This window comes from Paroedura picta, chromosome 6, assembly GCF_049243985.1.
Source record: "Paroedura picta isolate Pp20150507F chromosome 6, Ppicta_v3.0, whole genome shotgun sequence".
NCBI classification, from domain to species: domain Eukaryota; kingdom Metazoa; phylum Chordata; class Lepidosauria; order Squamata; family Gekkonidae; genus Paroedura; species Paroedura picta.
Window position 1 is genome coordinate 31,647,053 of NC_135374.1, and position 27,568 is coordinate 31,674,620.

Genomic DNA, 27,568 nt, shown 5'->3' on the forward strand with positions numbered 1-27,568 from the left:
AGGTAAAACAGCTCATACCTGCCTCCTTAGTAAGTCCACCTCCTTAGAAAGTGAGCTTGCTATTCTCCCATGTGGGACTGCACTGAAGATACAAAGATGAAAACATGGTGGCACTTATCCATAACTGAAGTTCTTCAAGTGTCTTCTGTGCAGACACACATTCCCTCTTCCTTTTCCCACTCTGGACTGACACTGTTGTGCGTTATTCTATGCTCCATGGTGGTGAAGGGAAAACTGAGGGAAGCGTGTTCCTTCCATCTCCATTATGTGATCACATGGGTGGGAAAAGGTTTCTGACAGAAGGCAGAGAAAGCATTAATCAAAGGAACTTTCTAGAAGCTTGTGGAATTCACTCCTTCCACAGCATACCCTGGATCAAAGCAATCCCTTGTATGCCTGCACAGAGGTCACTCAATGAAAATCAGATACAGGTAAGTGAAACTATATTATATGTGACTTATGTGACTTTTAACTTTGTACTTGAATGTCTAGATTGTCATTATGAAGATTTAATTGTTAAGGATTCAAAGAAAAGTGGTCATACTATTGTTGAAAGAAGTTTATCCACAAATACACTTCAAAAACGTTTGCTTCAATTCTGAGGGAAATTTATTAGAATAAGATGAAGAGTAATACGAAAGATACGAGGAAAAAAATCCACATTAGGAGACAGTGTCCAACATATTCAGATAAAAGCTAGATTGTAGACTTCAGTCCTACCACCTACTTCTGTTAGTGAAGGAGAGATAGGGAGATTTCCAACTGATCTGCTCCCTGTGTTATTCATGTAGTTTTGACCTTCAGGGAAAGAATTTGTGGGTCCAGTAAGGGAGAAAGGTTTTGCTGAATGAGCTTTATAGAAAGAGCTAGAGAGCAGAATTCTGTTCATTGCAAAACTTTATTTACTTGGTGTTAATTCTTTTCTTCTTTTGTCCCTCTGTCTCCTTCTTCTTCCTAATGCCAATATGCAGGTGAGAAACCCCACCAATGCAGCATTTGTTGGAGATCCTTCTCTTTAAAGGATTACCTTATCAAACACATGGTGACTCACACTGGTGTCAGAGCTTACCAATGCAGCATCTGTAACAAGCGTTTCACCCAGAAGAGCTCCCTAAATGTGCACATGCGGCTCCACCGTGGGGAGAAATCCTATGAATGCTACATCTGCAAGAAAAAATTCTCACACAAGACTCTGCTTGAAAGACATGTGGCTCTGCACAGTGCCACCAATGGAACACCTAGCACAACAGGCACAGGTGTGAGGGCTCTCTCTGCTGGAGTGATGGCCTGCACAGAGGGAACCACGTATGTCTGCTCCGTCTGTCCAGCTAAGTTTGACCAAATTGAGCATTTTAATGACCACATGAGGATGCATGTTTCAGATGGATAAGTAAAGTCTGTTCTCTGTTTTGAACAACATCAAAATCCAACCAGAGAAACAACAACAAAAAGCTATGGCACTAGAATTTAAGATTTTTTTTTTCATTTTTACTTTTTTGTTTGTTTGTTTATTTCATTTCATTTTTTGTACTACATGAAGAACTGCTTTTTGCCTGCTGGTACATTACATTTCTGAAGGCTGGGTGAATATTAATTATCCCAGCCTTCCTTTGATGGTGGCCTTAAGGCCAGGTAGTGCTTCAGGGGATCTACTGGTTGGATCTCTAGCTACTGGCCTCTAAATACAACCCTTCTTTACTACAAAAAAAAAACTTCTAAAAAAATTTTTTTGTCACTTATGAAGAGCACTACAAAAAAAACCAACAAAAGCAGAAATATATTATGAGATCTACAAGGCCTACTGTCGTAAATACACCGCTTGCAGTGTTTCAATGGACAGATGCATAATTCTGACCGCTTTGGACTTCACAGTATCCAGTTAAAACTGTGGACTAGAACCTTATGGTTGAGCAACAACCACAGAAAACAGGCCCTTCTGGTGTCCACCATTAGTCTTGCTATCATAAAAGGGCTGTGGAGAAGGGCAAGGGAGTTTGGGTTGGATGGTGTGGAGTCCCTGCAGGATGGGGAAGGAGAATCATAGGTTCCTCTTGTGGATTCTGTTCCATTCCACACATTCTGATTCACAATCTCCAACTTCTTCCCCCACCCCCCACCCCCAACTAACACCAACACCATCTTTCATCAAAAGCTAGGAACAATGAGATAAGAATGAGGTGAGCAAAGTGGCTTTTTTTTTTGTAATTTATTCAGTGTCTTTGCTGAGCCTATGGCCTTGGCACAATCAAGGGGACTTTTGCAGATAACAAAGAGAAATGAATGGCAAAAGGAAACTATTTCAAAAGGTTTTTTTTCCCCCACCTAGTCTTCTAGGTATCAGAAAAGGATAAGCTCCTACAATCTTTTGGAAGTAAGAATCAAAAGGCTGCAACAAGATTTATGCTTGTGGAAGGAAGAGGCAAAAGGTGGGTGGGGAATAATGAAAAAGAATTCTCAAGATTTTTTTTTATTCAAAATTTTATAGAGGGACAGAAGTGCTGTTTACCAGATAGAGTGCTGATTTTTTAAAATATATATATTTACCACAGTATTTGTGTAAAAAATCCAGAAAACAAAGTGTAACCTTGTTAAAGTAATATTTGTTTTTATTTTTTGTTTTGCATACACTGCCACTAATACCTGCTCAGTTATGTAACTGATATTATGTACGTAATGTGTGTGTGTGTGTATACACATATATACACACATGTATGAATATTTTATACACACACACACACACGCACACATATTTGATCTGAGATAAAGACTGTTAAGGTTAGGAATCCTACTTCCAGACAGCAAGAGGGAAAGGGAGGGTGAGGTTATCCTGATGTTTAGTTTCAAAAACGAGAAAATATTTGTTACCCTCATTCAGTTATTGTTTTCCTTTGTGCTTTTATTAATTTGAGAATAGTAGCCCCCAAAAGCAGAGTGGTATTATATGTGATTTCATCCATCACATATGAAAAGACATTCTGGTTTGGGCATGGTGCTCTTCTTTCTTGGAATTTCATCTACGTTGTTGATGAGGGAGATTTGGTCTTTGGTCCTTGGTATATGAATTTGATTTCACTTGTAAATTTTGGGAGTCTTTTGGGGGCATTATTTCAATTTAAACGGCCATTTGTAGATACATGGAGATTTATCTGCTGTATTCCATCTACAATATTCCATAGTTTTATAAGAAATGGATCCCATTCCTTTGGCTTACATAAATGCCAAAATTGTTCTTTTTCATTGCAAGCAGAACTAATCTTCTCTCTTTTTGCACTTTCAAAAATGTTAATGCTAAAGGCCACACCTTGCACTTTCTGCTCATTCAAAGCAGGGTAAGGCATTCATAATACACATTTAAGATTCCTTTGATTCTGCTTTGACATTGATAAACTTATTTTTGAGAATTTATCACTCAAGACTGTTAGGGTGCCCAGTTAAATTGGATCATTTGTCTAATAATAAATCTAGAAAGCATTTGCCCTGTGCCTTGGTACAATAATTAATAGTCCAAGCAGAAAAAGAATTATGTGTATAAAGAGAAAAGATGTATAGTATACTCTGGTTTAAGTGATACAACATTCCTAAGCATGCCTATGTGACAGTAGGTCCCATGGCAATCAGTGGAACCTGCTCCATGTAAAACTTCAGGAGGAGAGTGCCAGATCTGACACTGCTCCATGTCAAGCATATTTGCCCCTCATTTTTATTTAAATCCTGACTATTTCTTCCATTTTCCCCTCTGCATTTAGCTAAAATGAAAGAAATTATTGAGTATCATACACTATTAATTGGCTTGGTAAGAAATACTGTTTGATTTGCATAGGTTGTTTTCAAAACCATGATGAAGCATACTTGAGAATCACATTTTTTTTGTAAAAGCTGGTTCTATATGGACACTAACTTTTAAACAATTTATTAGCACAATTGAATTGGCTTTACTCTTCCTATCAACTATTTCTCATGGCCTTCCGATTACTCTTCATCTTATTCTAATAAATCTCCCTTCAAATTAAAGCAAAATGTTTTTGAAGTGTATCCCAGTCTTAAACAAAGCATATAGTCACAGATTTCAGCATGATTTGCAACCACATAACCCCAGTCGAGCAAGGGGATGCACACCTGGTCTGTTCCTTTATTGACTGAATGGAGTTCATGTTTAGAAGAGCCCCATCCCTCTAGACTTCGGAATTGGGGGAAATCAAAGGCAAATAATAGCTGAATCAGAAGGAATTATATTTGAAAAAGTGAGTGGGAGGAGCAGGAACTGCTCAAAAATATATGACAGTGTCTTTTGACAGGGCAGCATTTTAACTAAGTATAAGAATCCTGCCTGGGATTTTTATTTTATTTTCATTGATTTTTAATACTTCAATTTATAGATAAAATGTGAATCAGAATTATACTAAGTCAGACTACTAATCAATCTTGCTCAGTGTCTACTATAGTTGGTATGGTTTCAGATGCAGAAACCTGTGGGCTGAGATTATTGGATATGGCAGGAACTGAACTTGGGAAGTGCTGCATGAGAACCAGGTACTCTGTCACTGAACCACAGCCCCTCCCCCAGTATATCAGTTAATTTTCAGTGATCGATTCGCCATATGAAGCCTTGAAAAACTAGAACTCTATAAAATATTCTAGTAGGAGGCTTGCTTCACGTGATAAAACATGGGCAAGCAAAGCTGATATCTGTGAAACAAATGCTGAGTCCAGTGGTACCTTTAAGACCATCAAAGTTTTATTCTGGATCTTGATCTTGAGATCTGTGAGTTACTATAGCCCCTTTTAGAGAAAGATATGACCAATTATGCACTGGGCGGTTAGTCTGGGCTGGGGGCAGCAGGGCAGCAAGACTTATCTCTGATTATGCATGATGCTGCCACCATCCTGGCCTTGGGCCGGTGCAGTGCCCCAGATGGCCTGTAGTATGCAAATGCAGCAACTCCCACATTCCCCATCTGGGGCCCTCCAGCACCAGCCCCATGCATAATCGGAAGACACCACATGCCCTTGCAGCTCCGCGGAGCTGGATGGGGCATTCCCTCACCCCCAGCTTGGCGAGAGAGTGGCATGCTGCTCCCCTGCCATTGTGCAATGGAGGCCCCCTGCCTCTGCTCCCCCCTGTTGCCACCACACAGTGCACTGGGCTCTTCCAGCCCCGACATTGTGCACACTCGCGTGCTATGGCAGGGCAATCTACATATGCCGGGGATTCCCTCCCCTGTGCATAGATGCCGGATTCCCTCCCGTGTCACCTCGCCGTAAGGACCTGGCAGCAGCCCGCCGTGGCTGCTGACGTGCATAATGGGTCTATGAAAAACCATCAGTTTCTGATTTTAATTCCCTTTCAAGGTGTTATTTCTCATACAAAAATTGGTATTGATTATACAATACATACTAATAGGGGTGTTCATTTTTTAATTAACAGTATCTATCAGGAATAAAGAGCCACACCAAGTTTTAGCTGTGCCACTCAGCTTTTTAATTGTATTTGTTTTTCTCCTCCCTTATACTCAATGCACCCAAAACCTCTTACACTCAATGTACACAAAACCTCTTCAGGCAAAAACGATCTTTGCTAGGTGGAAGATTGATCCACTATGTATGTATCCAGTGTAATGTACAATGTGGATACTCCACACAGAGGCTTACATCCAAAGTTCCCACCTTAACTTGATCTATACCCCCTTTCTTGTCACCCTAACCTGGATAGCCCAGACTAGCCCAGTTTCATCAGATCTTGGAAGCTAAGCAGGCTTGGCCTTGGCTAGTAAATGGAAGGTATACCTCCATGGAATGGCAGGGTCATGACATAGAAGCAGGCAATGGCAAACTACTTATGGATGTCTCTTGCTTTGAAAGCCCTGCAAGGTTGCCATAAGTCAGCAGTGACTGGACAGCACTTTCCAACATAATCTTCTCAGCTCTGTTTCTCATCTACATTAAGATAGTGCTAAAGCAAGGGGCTTTATTTTGGTGGTGCCTGTGGGTATAACTGCAGTGTAGAGAGAGTCAAAGCCCTACAAGTCTGCTGTGTAGAAACAAAGTTCTATGCACAGGACCTCTTAAGTACCGAAAGAACAGTTAATCTCAAAATAATAATGCTTAAGCCTACTGCTTTCTACAGATTTATGCACCTACCATGGTTGAATGATAGCTCCTTAATTTTAAACTTTTATAATTACAAATACACAGATTTATTATAGAGTCATTACTCGTTTTTGTGCAAACTTAAATGGACTCCGGGGAATGGTAGAGGACAGGAAGGCCTGGAGGATCATTGTCCATGGGGTCGCGATGGGTCGGACATGACTTCGCACATAACAACAACAATAACAACTCGTTTTTGTTGAATCCTAATAATTTGATGTCTGTATTAGTGTTGAGTATTACAGAAAAATGTGCTGTGTACATTTTTTCTGTTTTAAATATTTGCACTGAATTTTACCAAACTTCCATTTCAGAATTAGTGGGGCAAAGAATAACAGTTACAATAATCTTTCTTTTGATATTCTTGAAACATTCTAGTAGAAAACCTTCTTCCTGTAAAGAACAGAAAGCCAAACCAAGTTTCATTGTCTTTGTGAGAATTGAGGGAAAACCTTCCTTTGCCTATAATTTAAGTTTTCCTCTTTGTTTTTTTCCCTCTTTGTCATTAATATATTTGCTTTGGACCCCATATTATAATGTGCAGCATTATAATGTGAAGCAGGGCTTTTACATAACTCCAACCTAGTGGTTCCAGAGAAGAAAATATTCTACAGTCTGATTGCCATACCTACTCCACCACTACACTGACCCAGAAATTACTTGGTTTACTAAGTGGACTACCAGGGAAGAGAGCAAAAGGTACTGTTTTTATCTGGGACAGATTTACTAAACAGATGCACACATGGCTCCCTAATGTAGCTGTGTCTTTAAAATTGTCATTTAATTGAATGAATAAATACTTCATATCATAGGTCAAGTAAGGATACTTCATATATTCGATATATATCATGTTATTAGTTGCATTAATTTGGCCTCAATTCAGATTTGGCCAAAAGTAACTTGAGCTCTGGGTCTCATACTTCCAGTGATGTTATCAGGATCATGACAAGGCCTTCCCCAGTTCCTTTGCAACGTACTGCTCTCTTCCAGATATGGCAATGAGAACAGTAAATGCTACAGGGTGGCCCCAACTGTCTTTTCTGTAGGTGAAATATGAAGGAAAGCTTCCACCACCCACACAAAAAGATACAATGTTATAAAGAGGGTAATCAAATGAGGTTGAATTATATAGCTTGCTGGATCTAAGTTATAATCTTAAAAGTGAGGTCGATCCACCAGGATCCTTAGAGATTGCATTTTTACAGTTTCTGAGCCTTCACTGTCACAGCACCTGTTCTCATTGTTTCCCCCAGAGAGGTTTTAGAGGAAAGGAAAGGGACTGGGAGTGACTGTTTCTGGGGACTCATTACAAACTGAGCTCAAATTAAATGAGGTTTGGGTTTGATTTGTAATTTGCTCAGAAATTTGCAAATGGGATGTTTGTAATCCAACATTTCCCAGTTCCAAGCAGTTCAAATGCTATTCTTTGCCTTTGGACCATCTGCACAGCAGTTCCTACAGGCAGTTGTATGCTCCTAAATGGAATTTGGCATTTATAAATCTGAAAACTAATCATTTGCTGAATATCATTTGTATGGCTTTCTTAAAAAGACACTGTCATATATAGTTGATGCAAAATTCAGGTTCTTTGTTTGCCAAAGGTACATTTTCGAAAGAGTGATGTTTCTCGGAGTTATTTCCCTTTAAATATCAGTATAGTGTGTTCTTGAACCTTTCTGAGAAATGCTGGTACCTCATTTCTCATATATGAAAGCTAGAAGGTGAAGTAAACTATTAGCACTTTCAGGGAGCAAGCCTAAGAGTATTCAGAAGTAACTCCTCTTATGGTTGTATAGTCACCGTAGTTCTCCTACTTCACCCTTTATAGGATATGGCAACTGGCATTCAAATAATCTTTTTGAAGCCTAAACACTATAATCAGTTAAATCAGAACTAAGTAAAATCAAAAACTGGAACACATTTTAAAAGCTATACCAATTGAATCAGTGATCTTCATAATATCTAATTTTGTCATTTGGGAAATATCAAAAACAAATACAGTAAATGAGAGCTGTTTTGTCTATGTCAAAAATACTTCTGATAATACAGCAGAATTTTAGACAAGGAGTGATATGAGCCCATCACATTTTAAAAATATATACTGTTTTGAGTAGCTGACAGTAAAGCTGTTCTTTTCTGCATCCAATGATATGAATTTGAATTCAGTCAAAAGGTTATTCTGGAGACTCTCAATTTCCTTCTAAGAAAAAAAGCTAACTTTTACAGTTCCCTCTGTTATTTACAGATCCTGGTGTCTGATTCCTGTTCCTACATAGTCCTGCATAAAATATGGGAAGGGGGGTTAAGATCAAACTTTTTTGTTTTGTTTTGTTTTTTAGAATGGGAGAGGAGCACAGTAGAAAAATAATATTTATTCCAATTCTATACATGTGTGTTGATGGGCGTCTTAACCTTAGTTTCATGAAGTTATCCTAAAATATTAAATAGGTCACCCCATAGTACTGTAATAAAATATTCAAGAAAGTGGTATAATGGTGGGAAAATCTTTGGGAAGCAATTATATTGCAGCCTTATGTAGGATTGCTGCCTTAAATCAAACGAACACAAACACTTTAAAGAGGGAGGAGTGTATTTTTTGTATACCTATAAGACAATATATTATTTAAAAATATTAATTCAGTTGTATGAAATGTTGTGTGTTTTATTTTGATTTAAAGCTGTGTGATAGCATGTTGAGTAGGAATGGTTAAGTGAGCTGTGAAAAGTCCACTAGCTGGGAAGTATTCGTGCTACTACCAAGGTAGTTGTTATCTGCTGGCACTGCATGCGCAGTGCTTCTTGGACATACATTAACTAACTAACAATGACTTGAAATGTTTTGCATCTACTTTGGACAACTTTTTCTGTCATCATATTTTCTTGATATTCACATTGCAAGTAAGTCTCTCACTCAATCATGGGTTGAATTATTTCATCCAAACATAGGCTTTGTGATTTGTGCATAGTACAAAATGCCAAATTAGACAGGATGTGGACCTGACCCAATCACGTAGAAAGTGGAGTAGAAGATCTGATGTAAAGACCAAGAGATTCTGCTCATCTCCTGTCAGATTCAAGGGCTTTTCTTGTACCTGAGTACAATTCTGTGCAGCTTGGCTGAGGAGAAAAATTGCATTAAAAATCAGACTGAGAGGAAGTCTGTGGACTCCAATCACTATTAAAGCAGACGTACTCCAGCTCCTCTCTTAATGTGATTAGAACTGATGTCTGTTTAGACACACATACCTGGCACTGTCACATCTCCTTTAGTTAGTCCATTGTGCTTGGAAGACAATAAAGGTCCACAAATCGCCATTGTTCACTCTTGTTCTTTCTGATCTGCAACAAGTAATGTGCATATCAGCACCCAAGTTATTCATTTCTTTTTACAGTGAAAATATTATTTTCACTGCTAGCATATTACATTATTTTCAGAACACAATTATCCAAGGTCTGTCCTTAGTTCACATAATTGGAATTCAACTATACTGGAAGCAGGAAGGTTATCAGGCTTGGAGTTTGGATTGCTGCAGCATCTCATTATTGCCATGGTACAACTGTATCATGGTGCCCACAGTAGGATAATTGTACTATGACAATAAGGAAAAGGAACACTGAAAGATACTTTAATGCTTGAATTAAAGGTGTGAGCAAAAATTAGTCCTTGAGATGGTCTCCCCAGCTGCCAGTCCTGGGCAACTGAGGCGAGCAATTTTCAGATCCTTCCACCTCTTATGTAGCCAATTGGTGATTTCCACCTAATGCAGTATTGCAAAAGTGCTTTTCATGGCCTATTCATAACTGACAAGATATTGACTAAATAAGCATTTTCCCTATATTGTATAGGCTTGCTTCTGTTTGATGACATTAAGGTGCATTTTCAGATTCCTGCTTTTAACTAAGTGGCCTGTTCATCTAAGGTTACTTCATTCATGAACTGTGTGGACTTTATATCATCACTGTATTTTTATTTCTGAAATATTTCAAGAATCTAGAATATATAACATTATGCACTGTATGACAGCAAACTTTATGAATTGCAACAGGTGTTCATTTGGTTGAAACTAGGCATCCTTTTGCTAGTTCTCTGATCTAAATTGGCTAGTTCTCAATGAATTAGGTTACTTATTTTAATGGATGTCACCTTTATATGCAAGGGGGTGCAGTAATTGCAGCTATAATTATGGTGCTAAGATCTTAGATTGCAATGGACTTCGTGGCCTTGAAACTTTATCGCAAGTACCACAAACATGGCCAAGCTTATAAGTTTCCCTAGTTACCATCTTCATATCCATCTGAGAATGGGATAAAAAAGACCTCTCTTCTGCCCAATAAAATGCATGAAAGGGAAGAGGAGTTATGTACCATTTTCTTCCTTTAGAAGTTCCCTGTGTGCTGCCTGTGAGATGCTCGCACATCTCTTTGCCTTTCTTGCCAGACTCATAAGAGTAGCTGACAGCTGTAACAATCAAGAAAGAAAAAGACAATGAACTATGAGTCTGTACATGTCTGTGTATCAGAAGGAGAACCCCTTTCTCTTCCTCTCTGCCTATGGCAATAGCCAATTGTCTCTTTTCACAAATGACTGTTTGCAACCTTGTCCTCTGCATCTTTATTTAGAAAGTAAATTTCTCTATGATGGATACAAGCGTGCCATTCCACCTGCCTAACAGCAGTTACTGCATTGGCTTTCCCTCTCTCCCAATGCAGACCCTTATTTTGCCCTTTCCCTTGTTTGGGGGGGGGTTGCTTGACCCTGATAATAAGAATTGGGTCAGGGACTTGTTGGGTTGCAGTATGAGTGGGGAGAGAGGGATATCATGCTTTCACTCTGTTAGTAGTAATTTGGATCTAGCCCAGGGAATCTAATGGAGAACACTCTCAAATAAGTAAGTGTGCATAGCATTGTCATCTTATATTGTTATCAAATGGGGCCTTGTGAGCAAATACTATGGAACTTGTCATTAGAGTTACTTTCATATAAGCATGCATAGGCTTGGGCTGAGCTCTGCTAGGTCACCTACAAAGAGCAACTGACAAAACTTCGGTCCTCCTTACCATGGGCAGTCCTCTCATCACAGCATTCTCTTTCCATCTTTCACCAATAATTATTTTGGCAGCCTCACTCCAAAGCTTTGGCACAGAAAAGGACATTTTGGAACTAGGGAACTTTGGACTAGGAATCCCAAAGAAATATACTGTAGTCGGAAGGAGTTTGGTGTCATACGTTGATTGTCGATTAACACTATGTATCTTTTAGACCAGCAAATCCATCTCTGTGAGACAAATACTGTCAAATAATTTGTGTAGGTGAATGCTAAGAAAGATTTCAGATTTGGTCCACTGTATATTCATATGTTAAGATGCCAATTTCACAGGGCTGGATAAAACATGCCTTTCAGAGCCTCCTGTGGCCTTAAAATACTGCCAAGATTACCTGGCATATTTCTTCCTTAACAGGTGCATTTACATATGAATATCTGATGACTTTACCAGTTTTTGCTTGTTTTAGAGAGTTAGGTCAGAGGCAAATGAGGGGCTTAAAGCACTGAGATAATAACTGTATTTTTCTGTCCTCAACTTCAGTTATGATGATGTCACATTATTAAATTATCATAACGGATATGATGCCAGCCAAGTAATTTAGTCTACTGCCTACTGTTGATCAGATTCTTCCCTTGCATGAATATATATACTTAACCCTATATTTTCAGTAGTTAATGTTCTCCAAACCAATGTGGCCTTGCCTGTGTTTTTCCCAAGAATTAATCTTCTTTATTTAATCTAGCAGACCAATATATTATCATGTCCAGGAAGAATTGATAGGACATTCTAGTGATGTCCAACATATTCTCACTACATTTGAGAACCCAGACCAAAAGCATACTCTGTTCTTGATTATAAATCGAATTATGATAGCTGGTAGTCTACAGCAGCCTGTTTTACAAGCGTGGTGGCTTTCTCTACTAGTTTCCTTTGCTCTAGAATTCTTTCATTTCATTGAAGATTTTGAGACATGGGTGGGGCTCTTAGAAAACTGGTTAAGCTTCCTTGTGTTGGTGGTATTACTCCCTCTCTGCCTCCCTCCTCTTTTTGACTGTAACAATGAATGCAACAACCCTGTTTATTCATTCAAGGAGATTTTTTGTTAATAATTGTACATTGTCTTTTCATAATCAGTGACCATATGTCAGTGATCATAAATATATTCCCTCTCCTCCCAAAAAACATTTAAAATAAAATAGTACTAGCAACTTTGTGGAAGAGGACAAGTTGCTATTTAGCTCTGCTTAGTTAAATACATAGTACTACAGTATTTATTTTAAAAATTAAAACATAAGTACACAATATATACAACTCTGTATCACTATATAACACATCCGTATATATACTACACATACAGTATATGCATTTGTATTCTTGAATCTGCCTGTGACCATAGGCTAACAAAGATTTTCACAGCTGTTATTCACCATTCACCTTCAAAGTTATCTTGAAACATTTAATAAGTAACTAGACTGCTTTTTATACTAAAAATTTCTGTGCTGGCTTCATGTATTTTTATTGGTTTTTTTTATTAATTTGCTTAGTAAAGCATAGGCGAGTGAAACAGAAAAAAGCAATGCAGTATTATTATTTTTAAAGCCAAAATGTATTCTCTTTGTGCGTTAGAAGTTCAAGGAAGGAAAATAAATGGAAACATTCATTTCTCTGCATAAATGAGATTCAGTATCTGTTTGTGCAAGCAAAGTATATGGCAGGCCCTCTTCCACCATTGACACAATATATACTATACTATATATAGTTTAAAATAAAAGTGACTATGACAGTATTGGTTTGAATGTCACCCTACTTTGAATCCAGTTCATGAAATTTCTCATGACCACACTGAATTCAGCAGCACAATTATATGCACCTGCTGACACTGACATTTTCAATAACATCTTCAATTCATTTGAGTTGTTGTTGTGTGGTTGTTATTTTTTTTATAGAAACCCACACAAACTTCCCATCTCCTTGGATGGGAGACCTCCAAGGATTTGGGTGATAGTTCCTACAAGGAACACTAGAGGTCATGATGCAGCGGCTGGAAATGGCAAACCACTTCCAGACTGCCCTTGTCTGGCTGCCAGAAAATTCCTGGATCTCTACATGTCATATGATAAATAGTCATAAAATAAATAGGAGCCTGCATGAAATAATTAAGAAAGGGTTTTTTTTAACAGCATCATTCTTGACAGGGTTGCAAATGGATTTAGAATAATATAAGTCTGCTCAGGAAAGCACTCTAAGTGCTGCGTTGATTAGTCAATGCAGCATTACAGGAGCATATTTCTAGCCTGAGGTTTAGGCTAATTATTGCTCAAAGTCTAACCTTCATTTTCTGGGTTAATCGCTGGAATGAGTTCAAGAGCTATACCATTGCAGAAAACATTATAAGACCCTTTTGACTCTATCCCTGCAGTGCTTTGATCAACCCATGGACTCTCATGGTATGAAGAGTACTTGATATTAGTTCTGAGCTGTGTTAATAAGAAGTAAAGCATTTATATTTTGGTTAAGTCCATTTGTGATAAACTTTACTCCATTTCCTAGGGTTTATTGTAAACCAAGTTAAAGTCTGGTTTATGAATAATCGCTTGGTTTGTTGCCTATAGTAAGGAGGAATCATTCTTCCCATCAACTGATGTAGCAGAACTTAACTAAATTAGCTTCATTCCAGAGGTAACTAATATAGGGGTGTGTGATTGGACAGAGCATCTAGTAAAAACATTTGTAGACTAGTAACTTTTGTGGACTTATTTGCAAGACTAGTTAAGTCCTTTAAAGCAATTAAAATATATATCTACTGTATTTAATTGTTCAGAACATGTAAAAGTATTAGTTGGAATGAATTGTTGTTGGGTGCAGTCCTACTAGGCAATTCACTCACATAAGCAGCAACTGAGCATGTGCTAACAGGTGCTGAAAGGATTATGACCATAGCAGTTGCAGAACACTGAAGCAGAAATGAGAAATCCGAAAATGGGCAGGAGTTTATTATATGTGGTTTAATCTTGATCATCTGTAACTGCTGTTGTTTCATTGGTGACAGGGTTCACAAGGGTCCATTTGTATACTTTCTGTTTCTCTTCATGGCTTTGAAAATGAGATCTCATTTCTTAACTCTTTCTGTAGTTTTTAAGTCGTGTGAATTTGATTGGGTTAGGGAAATGTAAAAGCCTTTACTTGAAGAGGTACTTTAGGTAATCAGATTAACCCATTGCTTTCCATATTGATAAAGTAATTTCAGTGTTGACCCTGAATTAGACCTAGATGATTGTTCTGCACAGAAACTATCCAAGCTTTCCGTTGTCTTAAAAATTGTTCTCATAGAGTGCTTCTTAGCTGCTTCTGATGACCCACATTCCCTGCCCTTTCTTTGACAGCCTTGCATCATGATCAGCTAGCTGTTGTAAAGGGATTATTAACTAATGCTGTGTCTTGGGGCCTCATTGCCGCCTTTTATAATGTATAATTTTTTCTACAAAGCCATTGTGCTTATTTTACATGTATATAGCTTGCTACTTGCATTTTAAAATAAGGATTGGTCTTACAAACCAGATGGTACCAAATCTGTACATATTGTCCACTAGAGACAGATTCTCTAGGGATTGCATTTTCAGATTGCAGTGTGTTCATGAGGCAGTTGGGTAGAAGAAAGTGAAACTTAACAAAATCACTGGTTGTTGAAAACTACTTTTACAAACATGTCCACCATAGTCAATAGATAGCCAAAAATCTTGCTTTACACAGCAGTGTTTTAGAATTTATTTATGCTTTATTTTCTGAATAAATATGTGTGAACATAGAGAATTTATTATAAAGCAGATAATCTTTTAAACCAGTCTTCAACTATTATTTTCTGTTTTTAATAAAAATGCATGCCTTAGGAATTTATTCAGTTCCTGACATCCAACATTCTTTTGCATATCATCAAACCTACATACAGACAACTGTTATTCAACTTTATTTTAGCACTCATTATTGGTTTGCTTTACCTCTTCCAATTGATTAATTCCATTTACTGGGTACAATGTGTATGGCAAGATCACATTCCTACAGAATGCAGTCTTTTATTCAGCAGACACTCTTACTCTTTTAAAAAGTTACATGGATTTTGGATGTGATTCATCCAGCAATAATGTTGACAGAAGTGGAATTAATATTTTGAGAAGTGTCTTCTTTCTATTCGTTAGCATTAACTAAGACTAAATATTTCATCGTCCCCCAATGTGTAGCCTTTACACATTATTTTGTAGGGTACAAAAGTTTTTATGTGCCACCTACCATTGCATGTGTGATCCAACCATCCACGAATTGTGATAGACTGTCCCAGGAATCTTCCTGTATGATATACACACAGTGGGGATTGCATATAACGCTGAGACAAGCACCCTACTATACAGACCTTTCAACTCCAAGGTACTACATGAACTGGCTTTAATCGAACAAGGAAAGTTTCTTCACTGAAATCTTTTCACCAAAATGAGGCACTTCACCAAAGAATGAAAGCAATAAAAGCCAGCCCTGAATACAAGGGATTTCTACTGTTCGTTATTAGTACAAAAAGTTTTAAAATCTTCACTTATATTTAGGAGTTCCTTTAACCATTTTTGTGATTTTGGCTGCAGCCCTAAGAACACTTCAGCACTACAGATTAAAATGGAATCTAAATAGACTTGCTTAGGTTTGATCCCTAAACTATCATTCTTTGTTATTAATTAGAAAATCAGATATCATACCATCATGAACACAGGTAGTTTAGCAAGATGAAATTAAAAGATAATCAGGTGCTGAATTTCTCTTATTGCATAAAGTTTACAATTGACCATGTCATGTTAGAAAGTAAGTTTCATATGCAATGGGGGAAGATTTGGTCAGTGTTTTTCACTAAGTAATTTCTCTTTTAAATAGCAGGTTCTACAAAGGAAATGATAGAAGTACCCCTGTTATTGTTTTTCAATAACAAGCCTTAGAATTTTAATCTCAGAACTTGGTATGATCAAAGGGTTAATCAAAAACAAAAGCTGTGTTCCTTGTATAATTTAGGCTACATTGATTGCATGCAATCTTTGAAATAACTACTAAGAAAAAAATATTAAGCCTCACTGCTTCATTCTTTCCATGCGTTTTTTAGCTGATAACATTTTATGAGAGCTAAACTTGGCATTCTAAATAGTAGATTCTTTAAGCATTAGAAACTGACTTACATAAAAAAAACATTCAGTATGTGACGTGGCAATAGTCTTAAAACAGGCAACATGATAGACCTTAAAAACTATGTATGACTAAATTATTTTCTGAGTGAACTAAGAATTCATATTATTTGCATGGATCCTCTCAGTACACTTAATCCTGTTACTAATACGTAATGATGCTAATAAGGTGACACAATTTTATTTCTTTCCGATTTAATAAAACCTTAAAAGAATAGGGTATCTCATGGGGGGAGGGGCATGAAACATTCCAGGGGAGGTAATATATCAGTACTTTGATCAATCAGGTCCCTAGATTTCCATATGAATAGGATATAAAAGCCTGCACTCTTGGACCTGGCAGAGGGACTAAAACCAGAACAGCTGTGCACTAGTGGAAGCACTTTAGCCATGGGTCTGGGCTCTTTGGAGCCTAGCCAATGTAAACTGGTGGTTGCCCTAGCTGAATAATGAATACCAAATTTCATTTAAAAGACTACAACCTAGAATTGCTTATGAGTGTTGTTTCATAATATCTAAGTTACTGAATACATTTCTGACAACTTATTGCGGGCTTGTCCTTTTTTGCAGTAGCAGAATACAGGACTGGCTTGGAGAGACTGGTAAACATCCAGTTTTCAATGTTCTATCTCATATTTCTTTCTTCCTTGGATCTGACATGGCATTCCTTGTTTTGAATATTTCCTCCATTAAGAAGGAACACACTATGTTAAAAGTGAGAAGAACAAAATGGGCAACTTCTTGTAATTTTAAACTTGAGCAAAAATTACTTTGAATTCAGCAGCAGTAATCCCTCACATAATTAATTCGAGTAGATTAGACAGGAACAAATAAAATCATCCAGTTTTACATTTCTTTGCAAGTATTTACCTAGTTGCTTATTGCTCACCAAGATAGCCTATTCTGCTTCCATAATTTCAGTGTCTCCCTCTCACATTTGATTGTGTGTGTTTTAGAAACTTATTTCTGAAGGCTGTTGAGTGATGGAAACAATATCCAAAATGTAGTTCCTTTGTGTACTTTTCAAAGTAATAGGCTGCTAATGATTAACAAAGTGGAAAATCCCTGAAGATTTCTAATTTATTTTCATTGAGGAAAAATGAAGAATGAGCACAGAAAATTTAAATAGGACCCTCTAATCCACTGGTACTTTTTATTATTTGTTATATTGTAATTTTTTAATTCTTATTCTCTTATCATCGACTCTTCTGGAATAGTCATCCTGCAAAGGATGGGAGGAATTGAATATGAATGATCCATGTTGACTTTTTTGTTTTGATACCTTGCTACTTTGAGTTGTTTGCACTGTAGGGTCTTAGAATGGGCGCTGTTTAAAGTTGAGTTTTGAGAACAGAAAAGCTATATATCTTACGGTGCATGCCCATTGTAATGGAGCCAACTTTAGAACCACTACTGACTTTTGCTTTATCCACTGAGCTCTCCCATCCATGAGGCACTCCTGTATGATGTCTTACTTGACTTCATATATGTCCCATCTTTAAAACAAAGTAGCTTCTTCTAAGACAACACTATAGAAGTGAAGTGACACAATGACTATGGGATGAGTATAAATAAAGAGGAAATGAAGATAGATGTATGACAGTGTGGCTGGAGAAGAACTGCGTCTCCACCTTTATTTTTGGATGCTTGTAATACGGGGTTAGGGAGGGATTTCTCTTTTGGATAAGGCTTTTTATGTTTTTGCACTACGACTGCATTGTATTGCACTACTGAAATGTATTCATGGGATCAGAAAGGCTGGGGATTGGTCTCTTTCATGAGAAGTAGAAAGGAAAGATAAATAGGAGCAAGCTTTCAAATCAGTCTCCAGCAAGGAAGGAGTAAAATTACTCCAAAGCAGTCTGCATTTACAGATACTGATAGTATGAATGGAAAGCCTTCTCTCTATCAATGAAGTGGAAATAAGATACTTCTGTGCTATATGATAGTACAGAAGCAGAAACAGAAGTGTTATCCTGCAGAAAGTGACTTCCAAATTATTATTGCATCTAATAAATTGCCAGGTGGAAAGACTTATAAGAGCTTTTAGTTGTATTATTAGCATGACAGAGTTGGAAGAGACCAAGGTCTAGTCCCCTGTCCAAAAGGCAGAACTATTCAGCTATCTGCTGGTCACAGATCTTCCTATGCAATGTAGACCACAACGTGCCACAAGCTGAGAGAAGGTGCTTACACAGCAGATACTTTTGGGTTACTGAAGAAATCAAACCCAGCCAAACATTGTAGGGAAAGAGGGGGGAAAGGACAGTCTGACCCAGCTGAGATATTCTTTCTGTCCCCTAGCAGGATGATCCATCAGGATGAATACCAATGCTGTGGTATATGTATCACTACTTAGTAAGCTAGCTGTATGCAACATTCTGCGAAGTGGGGATTTTGCCACGTTCACACCAAATAAATATTCAGGAAAATGGTAGTAGTAAAATTCTCACCACCACTTAATAAGGTGTAGAAGATGGCTGGCTTACCAAGGTAATTCATGCATATAATGATAAGTTACTACTCAGTCATCTGCATTAACTGTCAGACTCCTCTGGTATAAGCAAACTAAGGGGCAATCTATAAATTCAAGAAGTGAGTCCCTGGAACCAACTGGGGTTCCCTACAGCCACACAGCAGCTGCAGGGAATGGCTTATTAAAAAACTGAGCCCCAATGGACTTGAAATGCCACCACAGAGGAAGGAAGGACTCCTGAATGCCTCCCCCCAACAGCCATTTTCCTATACCATTGGGACTGTCCTTTATTTTTTTTAAGTCATTTTCCCACAGCTCTATTTGAACCTGATTTGGGTCCAGGAAACATGGAACCTGAATTTGTAGTTTATTCCTAGCCCAACATATCACCAAAGGTAATTTCCCAAGATGCCATTCTGATTCCATCAGGCCAGTGACACAACAGGCTAGAAACTGCAAGATAGTCATCATGAAATTAATCCAGCTCTTGCACCTAGTCATGTCCTTTGCTTCTTTCAACATGCATTGATCCGGAGGCAAATTTGCCAGATCTGTTCATATATGAGAACATAATCAGTGAAATAATGCTAATAGACTTTTAATGTTAAATTATAACCATACATTTAAAAGGTGTTGAGTGAAAAGGAGGAAGGGAATGGTCCGGTTCTTTATAATACATTTGAAAACATTTATTTAGCAGAGGCAGCTCTGAATCGCTTTTGGGGGCGAGGGACAGAGACAGAGTTTGGAGTATGAAATTCTTCAGGAGTGCCCTTATTTATCAGGTTACTATGATTATTGAGCATGGATCAACAATACAAAAATCAAGATTTCTCACTAGAGGTTAGTCATTCTTTTGGGGAAATTATATTGTTCTTTGCTTTGTGGCTAGGAGATGGTAGAGCTGATTTTATTCAGCTTGGTGAGGAATGTCTGGCAAAGACATCTGGCAAAGATGGGGAAAACTAGGCCATTTTTTGTCAGAAGCCAAGAGAACAAAGAAAAGCTGCTTCCTACCAATTCAGAAATAATAATAAATTATGACGGAGAAGGATGAAGAAAACCCAGGCCACCTGCAAGCCATAGAATGACATTGCTAGCATAAATGACAGAACTTTGAATTTAAAAACTAGTTTGACTTCACTTTAACATTTAGCAGCTTCCAACTGTGATTTGACTTCTTAATATTAAAACAGAAGCAGTGTCTTTCTTTTTGAAAACTATTCTATATTCTCCTACTTACTATCAATTGAATTGGAAAGTCAAGAACGTTTTTAGATGTCTTTATATGATGTCATCTGTAATGCCAGCTATTAAATGTAACACAAGCATAGCCTATTTTTAAGGCCACTGTCAATGTGTTTGTGAGGGTTAAAACAAGGAGAGACACAGTCTTCAGGTTGCGATGTCATATCTATTTCTGGTCCTGTAGTTTCCTCTAGAGAAAGATATGCCTCCCTAGCCTTATCACTCAACTCTACCTTTAATCATACTTCACCACTGCACTATTTCAACCAGGTGCACATGCAAAGGAATTAAATTTAAGAGCTACCTGTCAATTGTATATTTGCTTTCCCAACTTGTTGGTGGATTATTTCAGCCTTCCACTCTGAATTGTGTGGTATGCTAGACAGCAATAACATATGTGGAAGGTTGCCTGGTCACCATTCTGCATGGTACTTACAGTATGATAATGGGCAAAAAAAAAATATCAGTTTCCAGACATTTTAGGAAAACAGCAAGAACTGCACTTCAGATAAATGGAGACGGCATAAAGAAAGTTGCCTAGCTAGACTTCTAAGAAAACACTTTTCTGTGAATTGGTCATTCTAAGTTTTACTATACACATTTAGTGCTGTGTTCCAACAGCAGGGACAAATAGTATTAGTTAGCCTCACTTAAAAAAAATAGAAGATCCTAGAAATAGCATCTCTCTTTCCAGACCATCCCCTTGTGCGAAATCTATTGTTCTTCCTTAAAAGAGCAAGCTGTGCTCTCATATGTACTTGCAGTCTGACACAAACTTATCTAGATTATAGAAGTCTTTCCTTTCTTGATCCTTAAACTACCCAAGATTAAGAATGCATCAAGAAATCTAAAGCTTTTTTCCTAGTCTCCAAATACATTTTTCATTAAATTGGCACTCTTTAATTGCCAAGTGGGTGGCATTAGTTATGGTTTTTGCTGGCAGCAACAGCCATATTGAATTATGACTGAACCGTCAGAAGACTAGAAAAATCAAGAAGCTAAGTTCCATGTGCAAGGGATGGATACAAATCTATGGCCTTTTTCCAAAGTGGTTTTGCCTTTGAATATGTTTGTTGTTGTTCAGATGAGTAAATTGTTCTAGAAGTAGGATAGTATAACGCTACTGGTAAAAGTTTTCCTAGTTCTGGGTTTTTTGTTTTGTCAATGTAAATCTACTGTAGACCAAAACAAATTTTTATTTTAATCTCAAAAGCAGAAAGGCTATTGAGTAAAAAGTGAAAATCAGAAACAATAAATGAGCAGGAAGATGTGGAGTTGTGATTAACTATGTTGAAATAGAAATATCCAAATAGCCTTACCCATTTCTTACAAATCATACAGTTGTGGAGGGTTAGATAGCTTTCTTTGCTCATACTTGCTAATAGTCTGTATATGTACAACTGGGTTTTTTCTGTTTGTTTTTGGCTTTGCATTTGCACATTTTGTTCTCTTTTTAAATACCTGATTTTATAGTATTGTATCATTGTAAATCTGGGGTTATCTTTTTTTTTTTTGAAGGATATGTAAAATAGTCTTTCTTTTTTGAGGGAGGAAAAGATGCACTGGAAGTAAAATTTGAACGTAGTTAGTTATTTTTAAAGGAAAGAATAGGCTGCATAAGGTCCTTTCCCCTCCCCCCCCCCCATTATTGGAGGAGGGAGGGCTTTGCAAAGTATCCAAAGCACGAGAGGCTAGAAGCAAGAACCCCAAAATATATGGGCAGCCTTATTGGGTTTTATCATGTCTAGTTGGAATACCTGCACTTGGAGGTTTCCATGTTAGTCCCCAGAATATGCCACAAAAATAAAACCACATCATTTTTTAAAATCACCCATAGCCAAAAAAAGACTTAAGGAAATAGTATGCAAACCACACAAGGTGTAAAACTAGTTATGTGTAAGTTTGCAATCAACTGCAATTACCAGTATAATCCCATCCATTTAAATGATAGGGTAAAGTGCAGTATTATACAATATCCATGTGGGATAGGTGTGAAATGTATTGTAGAAATGACTTCCATCTTTTGAGTTCCACTTTTGCTTATTAAGTATCAGATAATGACTTGATTTTAATTTTGAGATTCTGTCCTTGAAGGAAAATGAACTTCCTCATATTTGACTACTGTGATTCCCCTGCCCCCCCCCCAAAAAAAAGATCCCTGTCCTCTTGCACTTTGAGGGTAAATGGAAATGCCCTCTCCAATATTTAAAATGGCTACAAAGATTTTAAGTGAGTAAAATATGTAAAATGGTGTGTCTGGTCCTCACCTCTCATCAGCCTGTTCTCCCTGTAGACTATTCAACCTTAAAAACATTTTTCTTCCTTGTTTCACTCAATCAAGTACAGTGGAGTTGATAAACTTGTTAAAATATGATATACTAATTGCCTATTTGAAAAGACAGACAGTTTTCCCCCTCATGTCTCTGGGTCCTACCACAATATTCTTGGAGTCTACTCAGTCACAAATTTCTGTTGTTTAATCGGGGGGGGGGGGGTCAGGGATTGGTTTTTACTTTGTTCTCCTAAGACTATGTGGAACAGAGTGGGAAAGTTGGCTGTTTTTTTAACTTCACAATCTTAATAGTTGGTTTATATCTTCCATGTTTTATGCAAAAATTAATTCAATAAATATTTGTGCCCTAGATTGAAGGTTACATGTTTAGGAAAGCAACAAAATGGTTGGGATTTTTTCTACATTTTTTGTGAAGACTCTTTTGGAAAGGAAGGGTACATATTTTTGTTGTGTAATATTTTCTATTTTTGAATGCATTTTCTTGGTACAAGACTGTTTTGTGGATTTTTTGGTGAAAACATTATTTAAAAAATGAAAAGAAAGAAAAAATAATTGAAAAGTTTGCCCTTAAGGATATGCTGCAGTCTTGAGTTTTTAAAAAAACGATGTGTTAAAGTTGGGGGATTGTATTGTTGTTTTATTTTGTACTTGTTACAAGAAGTTTGTATCCACAGCTGTTTATTTTGTTTCAGATGAGTAAGTAAAGGGATTGTTCTTGTTTTATTTTTTTTAAGTTATTTATGAAACGTCTAAAACACTGGACTGTGAGTTTGTGTACTACCCCTGTGTCTTCACAGAGCTGTTGGTATCCCCCTTTCCCATCCTCCTACCTTAAGGCTGATGAACTTAAGTGAGTACCATACTGGGTGTACAGGAAATGCATGGATTTTAAATTGGGGTAGGGGCAAAATACCAAAGGTCAAAAATGTTTTTTACAGCTGCTGTACACATTGTTCACCCAGATTTATCTCTCCTCCTCGTTAGTATATTATAGAATAGGAAGAGTTTCTAATAACAAGTTGACTACAGAGTGGGCCTCAAGAGCCTTCTATGAGCACCATGTTGTCTGGTAAAGCCTTCTAACTTGTTATGACCAGACAACCCATCAAATTCCTGGCTGTTTCAACATCATAACAAAAAGAGTAGAAGTACTTGGCAATTCTGCCTGTGATTGATGGGGGCAAACAGCAAGTACTAATTTCAGTTTTATTTTTCCTTTGAAGAAGATGGAGAGGTAGAGCCTGGAGGTTGCCAAACTGTTTCTTCATAAAGTGTTTGAAGAAAAGAATAATAACACTTAAGCTTTCAATTCTAAGAATGCTTACTAGGGAGTAAGCCCTATTGACTATCATGGGATTTACTTCTGCGTAAACATGCATAGGATTGTCTGGTAAAACTGTGTAAAGCACTCCTTTTGGTAAGAGTGGAAGGGAACTGGGAGAAACCAACAGCCATAACATCATAAACTGGAGATATGTAAACTGAGAGATGTTCAAGGACGAGCAAAACCTTTTCTGTTCCTGAAATACAACACTGCCAAATCCTGAGCATGTCAAGCAAATAGAAAGCTGAAAAGTGGTCTTCACTTCTCCTTCCCTTTCTTCTTCCATCTTTGACTCTTTCAGTCTCTTGCCATACATCTGTCATGACTGGTTTCTTTTCTGTGGGCATATGTTCTCCGTGACCACTTTTTCACCTTCCAGCAAAACTTCCTTGTTTTCCAAACTTGAGTCCAATCAGGACTGAATAAAATCATGTGCCTTCTTTTCCTGTTTTAGTATATAACGGACCCTCCTTCCCTTAAATTATACACAAGAGAAATTAGATGTTCTAGTCCTTTTCTAATACCCAGCAAAATAGTTACTGGAAACTGTGGCATTTGATTCCCTGTTCATATTCATGTCTAGGTCTTCCCAGAGAAACATCTTCCCAGATTCCTGTAGTCACAATTCAGCTTACCCAAACTAACATTCAAAGGGCTGGAGGCATGTTTTTGCTCCCATTTCCACTGTAGCCCAGTGAAATTTTCCTATGTGGCGTTCACATATTTGCAAAGGTATACTGCAAAGCAACACCTAGTTTGTGGCCTTATAAGACTTATACCACTAAAACTGGCAGTCCTGTTCCTGTCAATATTTTGTGGTGTCTTCATTCAGATATTTATGTACCCCGAAGTTATTCCGAGGTCTAAACCGGTAGCCTAGAGATCAAATGTATTTAGACTTTACAATGTTGTGCTTCCCTTGTTTTAATCCAATCAAGTCTAGTCCAGAGCCTTGCTGCCTCTTTACTTTCCTCACATGCTTTTCTGCTACTCTTTGCTTTTCCAGTCATCTCATGAATGGGTAAAGAAGCTCCTGGTGATCAGGAAATGATTTTGGAGAAGACAAGTCTCAGTCACTGCGGACCTTTAGAGGTGGAAGAGTAAATTAACACCCATGTTAACAACAGGCTAAAATGTAGTAAACGTGACATTCTGATCCACAGTTGAGAGTCTTGGGGAGGAAGGGGGGGGATTTAATATTGGCCTACTCGACAATCTGATGTCATGTAGCTGTGCAATAACTAAAAAATCTACCCATGTATTCAATTGTAGTAATTATTTTGTTCCCAAATTACTTTAATAACAAAATATCCCTGGATCCCTATTTGACTGTATGTGTGAATGTATGTAGAAAAAAAAGATATTGATCTAGAGGTCTTCGGTGCTGATAAGACTAGAATTTAAATCCCTTTTCCAAGACCTACTTTTGACACATGTAAAATATGTATGAATAAACTGTATCACATGCAATACCTTAGCGTAGAGGGGAAGAGAATGTTGAGATTTCTACAGTGCCTTATTCCTAATAGATGTTGGCACACATACGCACACATGCACACACATCTCTTGCAGTCAAAGGTCTGCCTTTTAAAATGCAAACAGCTTGAGCACGACCTCTCCCCCCCCCCCACTATGTCATAGTGGCAAAAATTAAATTCTATATATTTAAAAATGGTAAATTCTGCATGAAGTGTTCCAAATTTCCTTTAAAAACCCTGAAATATCATAAATTAGGAATGAGTCCCTTCCACCTGTTTTGGGTCACCTGTGGTGTTGTGATATTTGTCTGTCACCAGCTGCCTCTTTCATCTTGCTATTACCCATTTGCTTTTGTCATTGCTAAATCATATAGAGTCAGATATTTTCAGTTCTGGGGTGTTTTCCAGAGGGCAAGTGAATGCCCGGTTTATTTCGCGTTAAATGCACTTTAAAAAAAGTTGGAGACTGTTCTATATGCACAGGGGAAAGATAGTGCACTAACGTCTGAACCCAGTTCACTTTATCTCCAGTTAAAATATACTCTAGTGTGTGAAATGATTACAGAAATGTATTCACTCATATGTACACAAAAAGCCTGACGTGTGGATGGAGATTGTCCTCTTTCCATACCTGCAAAAACAGATCTTACACAAACATAGAAGCAGCAGAAGAATTAATTGTTGGACTCATGAAACAAATCACAACTACAAACAGCTACGTATAAGTGACTTTGGTCCTTTCTGTATGTTCAATTAACTACAGTAGGAGTGGATTGTAACCCAGAAGAAAAAGGAACGGTGCTAAATGAAAGCAACTAAATGACTGGGCAAAATTATTGCAGTCTAAACAGCACAGTTCAGGTTCTGCACCTTTGGTTTGTTTTTTTGTTCATTGGCCCACCCCACATAAAATAATGACTTAAAAAACTGTATCAAAAAGTCCTTGTTTATGGAAGATGTCAGAAATCTCTTAACTTTTGGCCTTGCTCTCAATCACCACGTGCAAAAATCTGTACTTTTTAAACAAAACTTTCTTTAAAAAACTTTTTAAAGCACCTTATTGTGGCCTCCCATTCCAGGAGTGGTGGCCACCTTTTTTCCTTTGAGCACCTTATAGATGTGTTGCGCTATCTGCTGTCTTTTTGTTACCTGTTGGCTGAATGGCTGGCTGTTAACATATTCAAATGTGTGCAGGAGCAAGATATGGCTGTGTGCTTTTCCACACATGGGCCGTCATAAGTGACAATGAATACACTTGTACACATGCAAACACACACCAGTGATATCTTTCTGTGAGTGAAATTCCATCCATGTTTTCCCATTCCTCAGTTTATCATTTTGAGGGGCTTGATGACAATTCACCTGGTACCTTCCAGTGCTATTATTCCAATACTTACCCTGTCTCATACCTTTCTAGTTTCAAAAACAAAAATTCCTCCATGTCTGAGGACTAGATAATTTCATGCAGTAGGCAAACAAAGACCCTCAAAGTGGTTAGTAACTGAGTGGGAAACTTCGTTCAAGACTAAATCCTGCAGTCTTTGCACAAACAAAACCATTCATTTTTCCAGAGTAAAGACTTCAGGAAAAGGTCCCTTTTGGGCAAAAATGCTTCTCCAGAGCAGACTAGTTTCTGCCTTATCCAAAGTGTGTTGTAGTGGTTGTAAGTGTACTTATACATACACACAAACACACCTTTATACAGTGAGACATGGTTTGAGAAAATGAGAAGAGCAGGTCAAAAGTTTTGAGGGAATATTGCGTTCCTTTTTTTTCTCTCATTTTACTCTGTAAATGGTATGTCAGTTATAAAGCAAGCAAACCGAAAATTGTTTTAAAAAAAACTTGCGTACGCCTTTTCTATCAAGTGCTTTAAAATATAGAATAACTACACACATCCTGCCAGTTTTTTCTTACAGTGAGAGTATCCTTACCTGCCATTTAATATTAGCCTCGTATTTTTCTCACGTATATTTACCTGTGACTTGTATTTGTTATTTAAAACGGAAAAAGAAAAAAAAAGAAAATTAACTGTAGCGCTTCATTATACTATATTATTATTATTGTGACATTTTGGAATACTGTGAAGTTTTATCTCTTGCATATACTTTATACGGAAGTATTACGCCTTAAAGATACGGAAATAAATTTTACAAGGTTTCTGTTTTGTGTGGAAGAGTAATCGATGTTGCTAAGAATGATGTTTGTTATTTTTGGGTTTTTCTTTTTTTTTTAATGTTACCAGCACTTTTTTTGTAAGTTTCACTTTCTGAGGTATTGTACAAGTTCACACTGTTTGTGAAGTTTGAATATGAAGGAATAATTAAAAAAGAAAGAAAGAAA

At 37.4% G+C, this 27,568-nt stretch overlaps 1 protein-coding gene across 23 annotated transcripts in view; it reads left to right on the forward strand.

Moving 5' to 3' along the window:
- Positions 1-27,568, forward strand: part of ZBTB20 (zinc finger and BTB domain containing 20) — a 643,318-nt gene extending 615,750 nt beyond the window's left edge. For all 23 annotated transcript variants that reach the window (XM_077341935.1, XM_077341943.1, XM_077341936.1 and 20 more), the window contains one exon: positions 972-27,568. In XM_077341935.1, the coding sequence (XP_077198050.1) occupies positions 972-1,390 (419 nt within the window). In that variant the 3' untranslated portion in view covers positions 1,391-27,568. The remainder of the gene's footprint in view (positions 1-971) is intronic.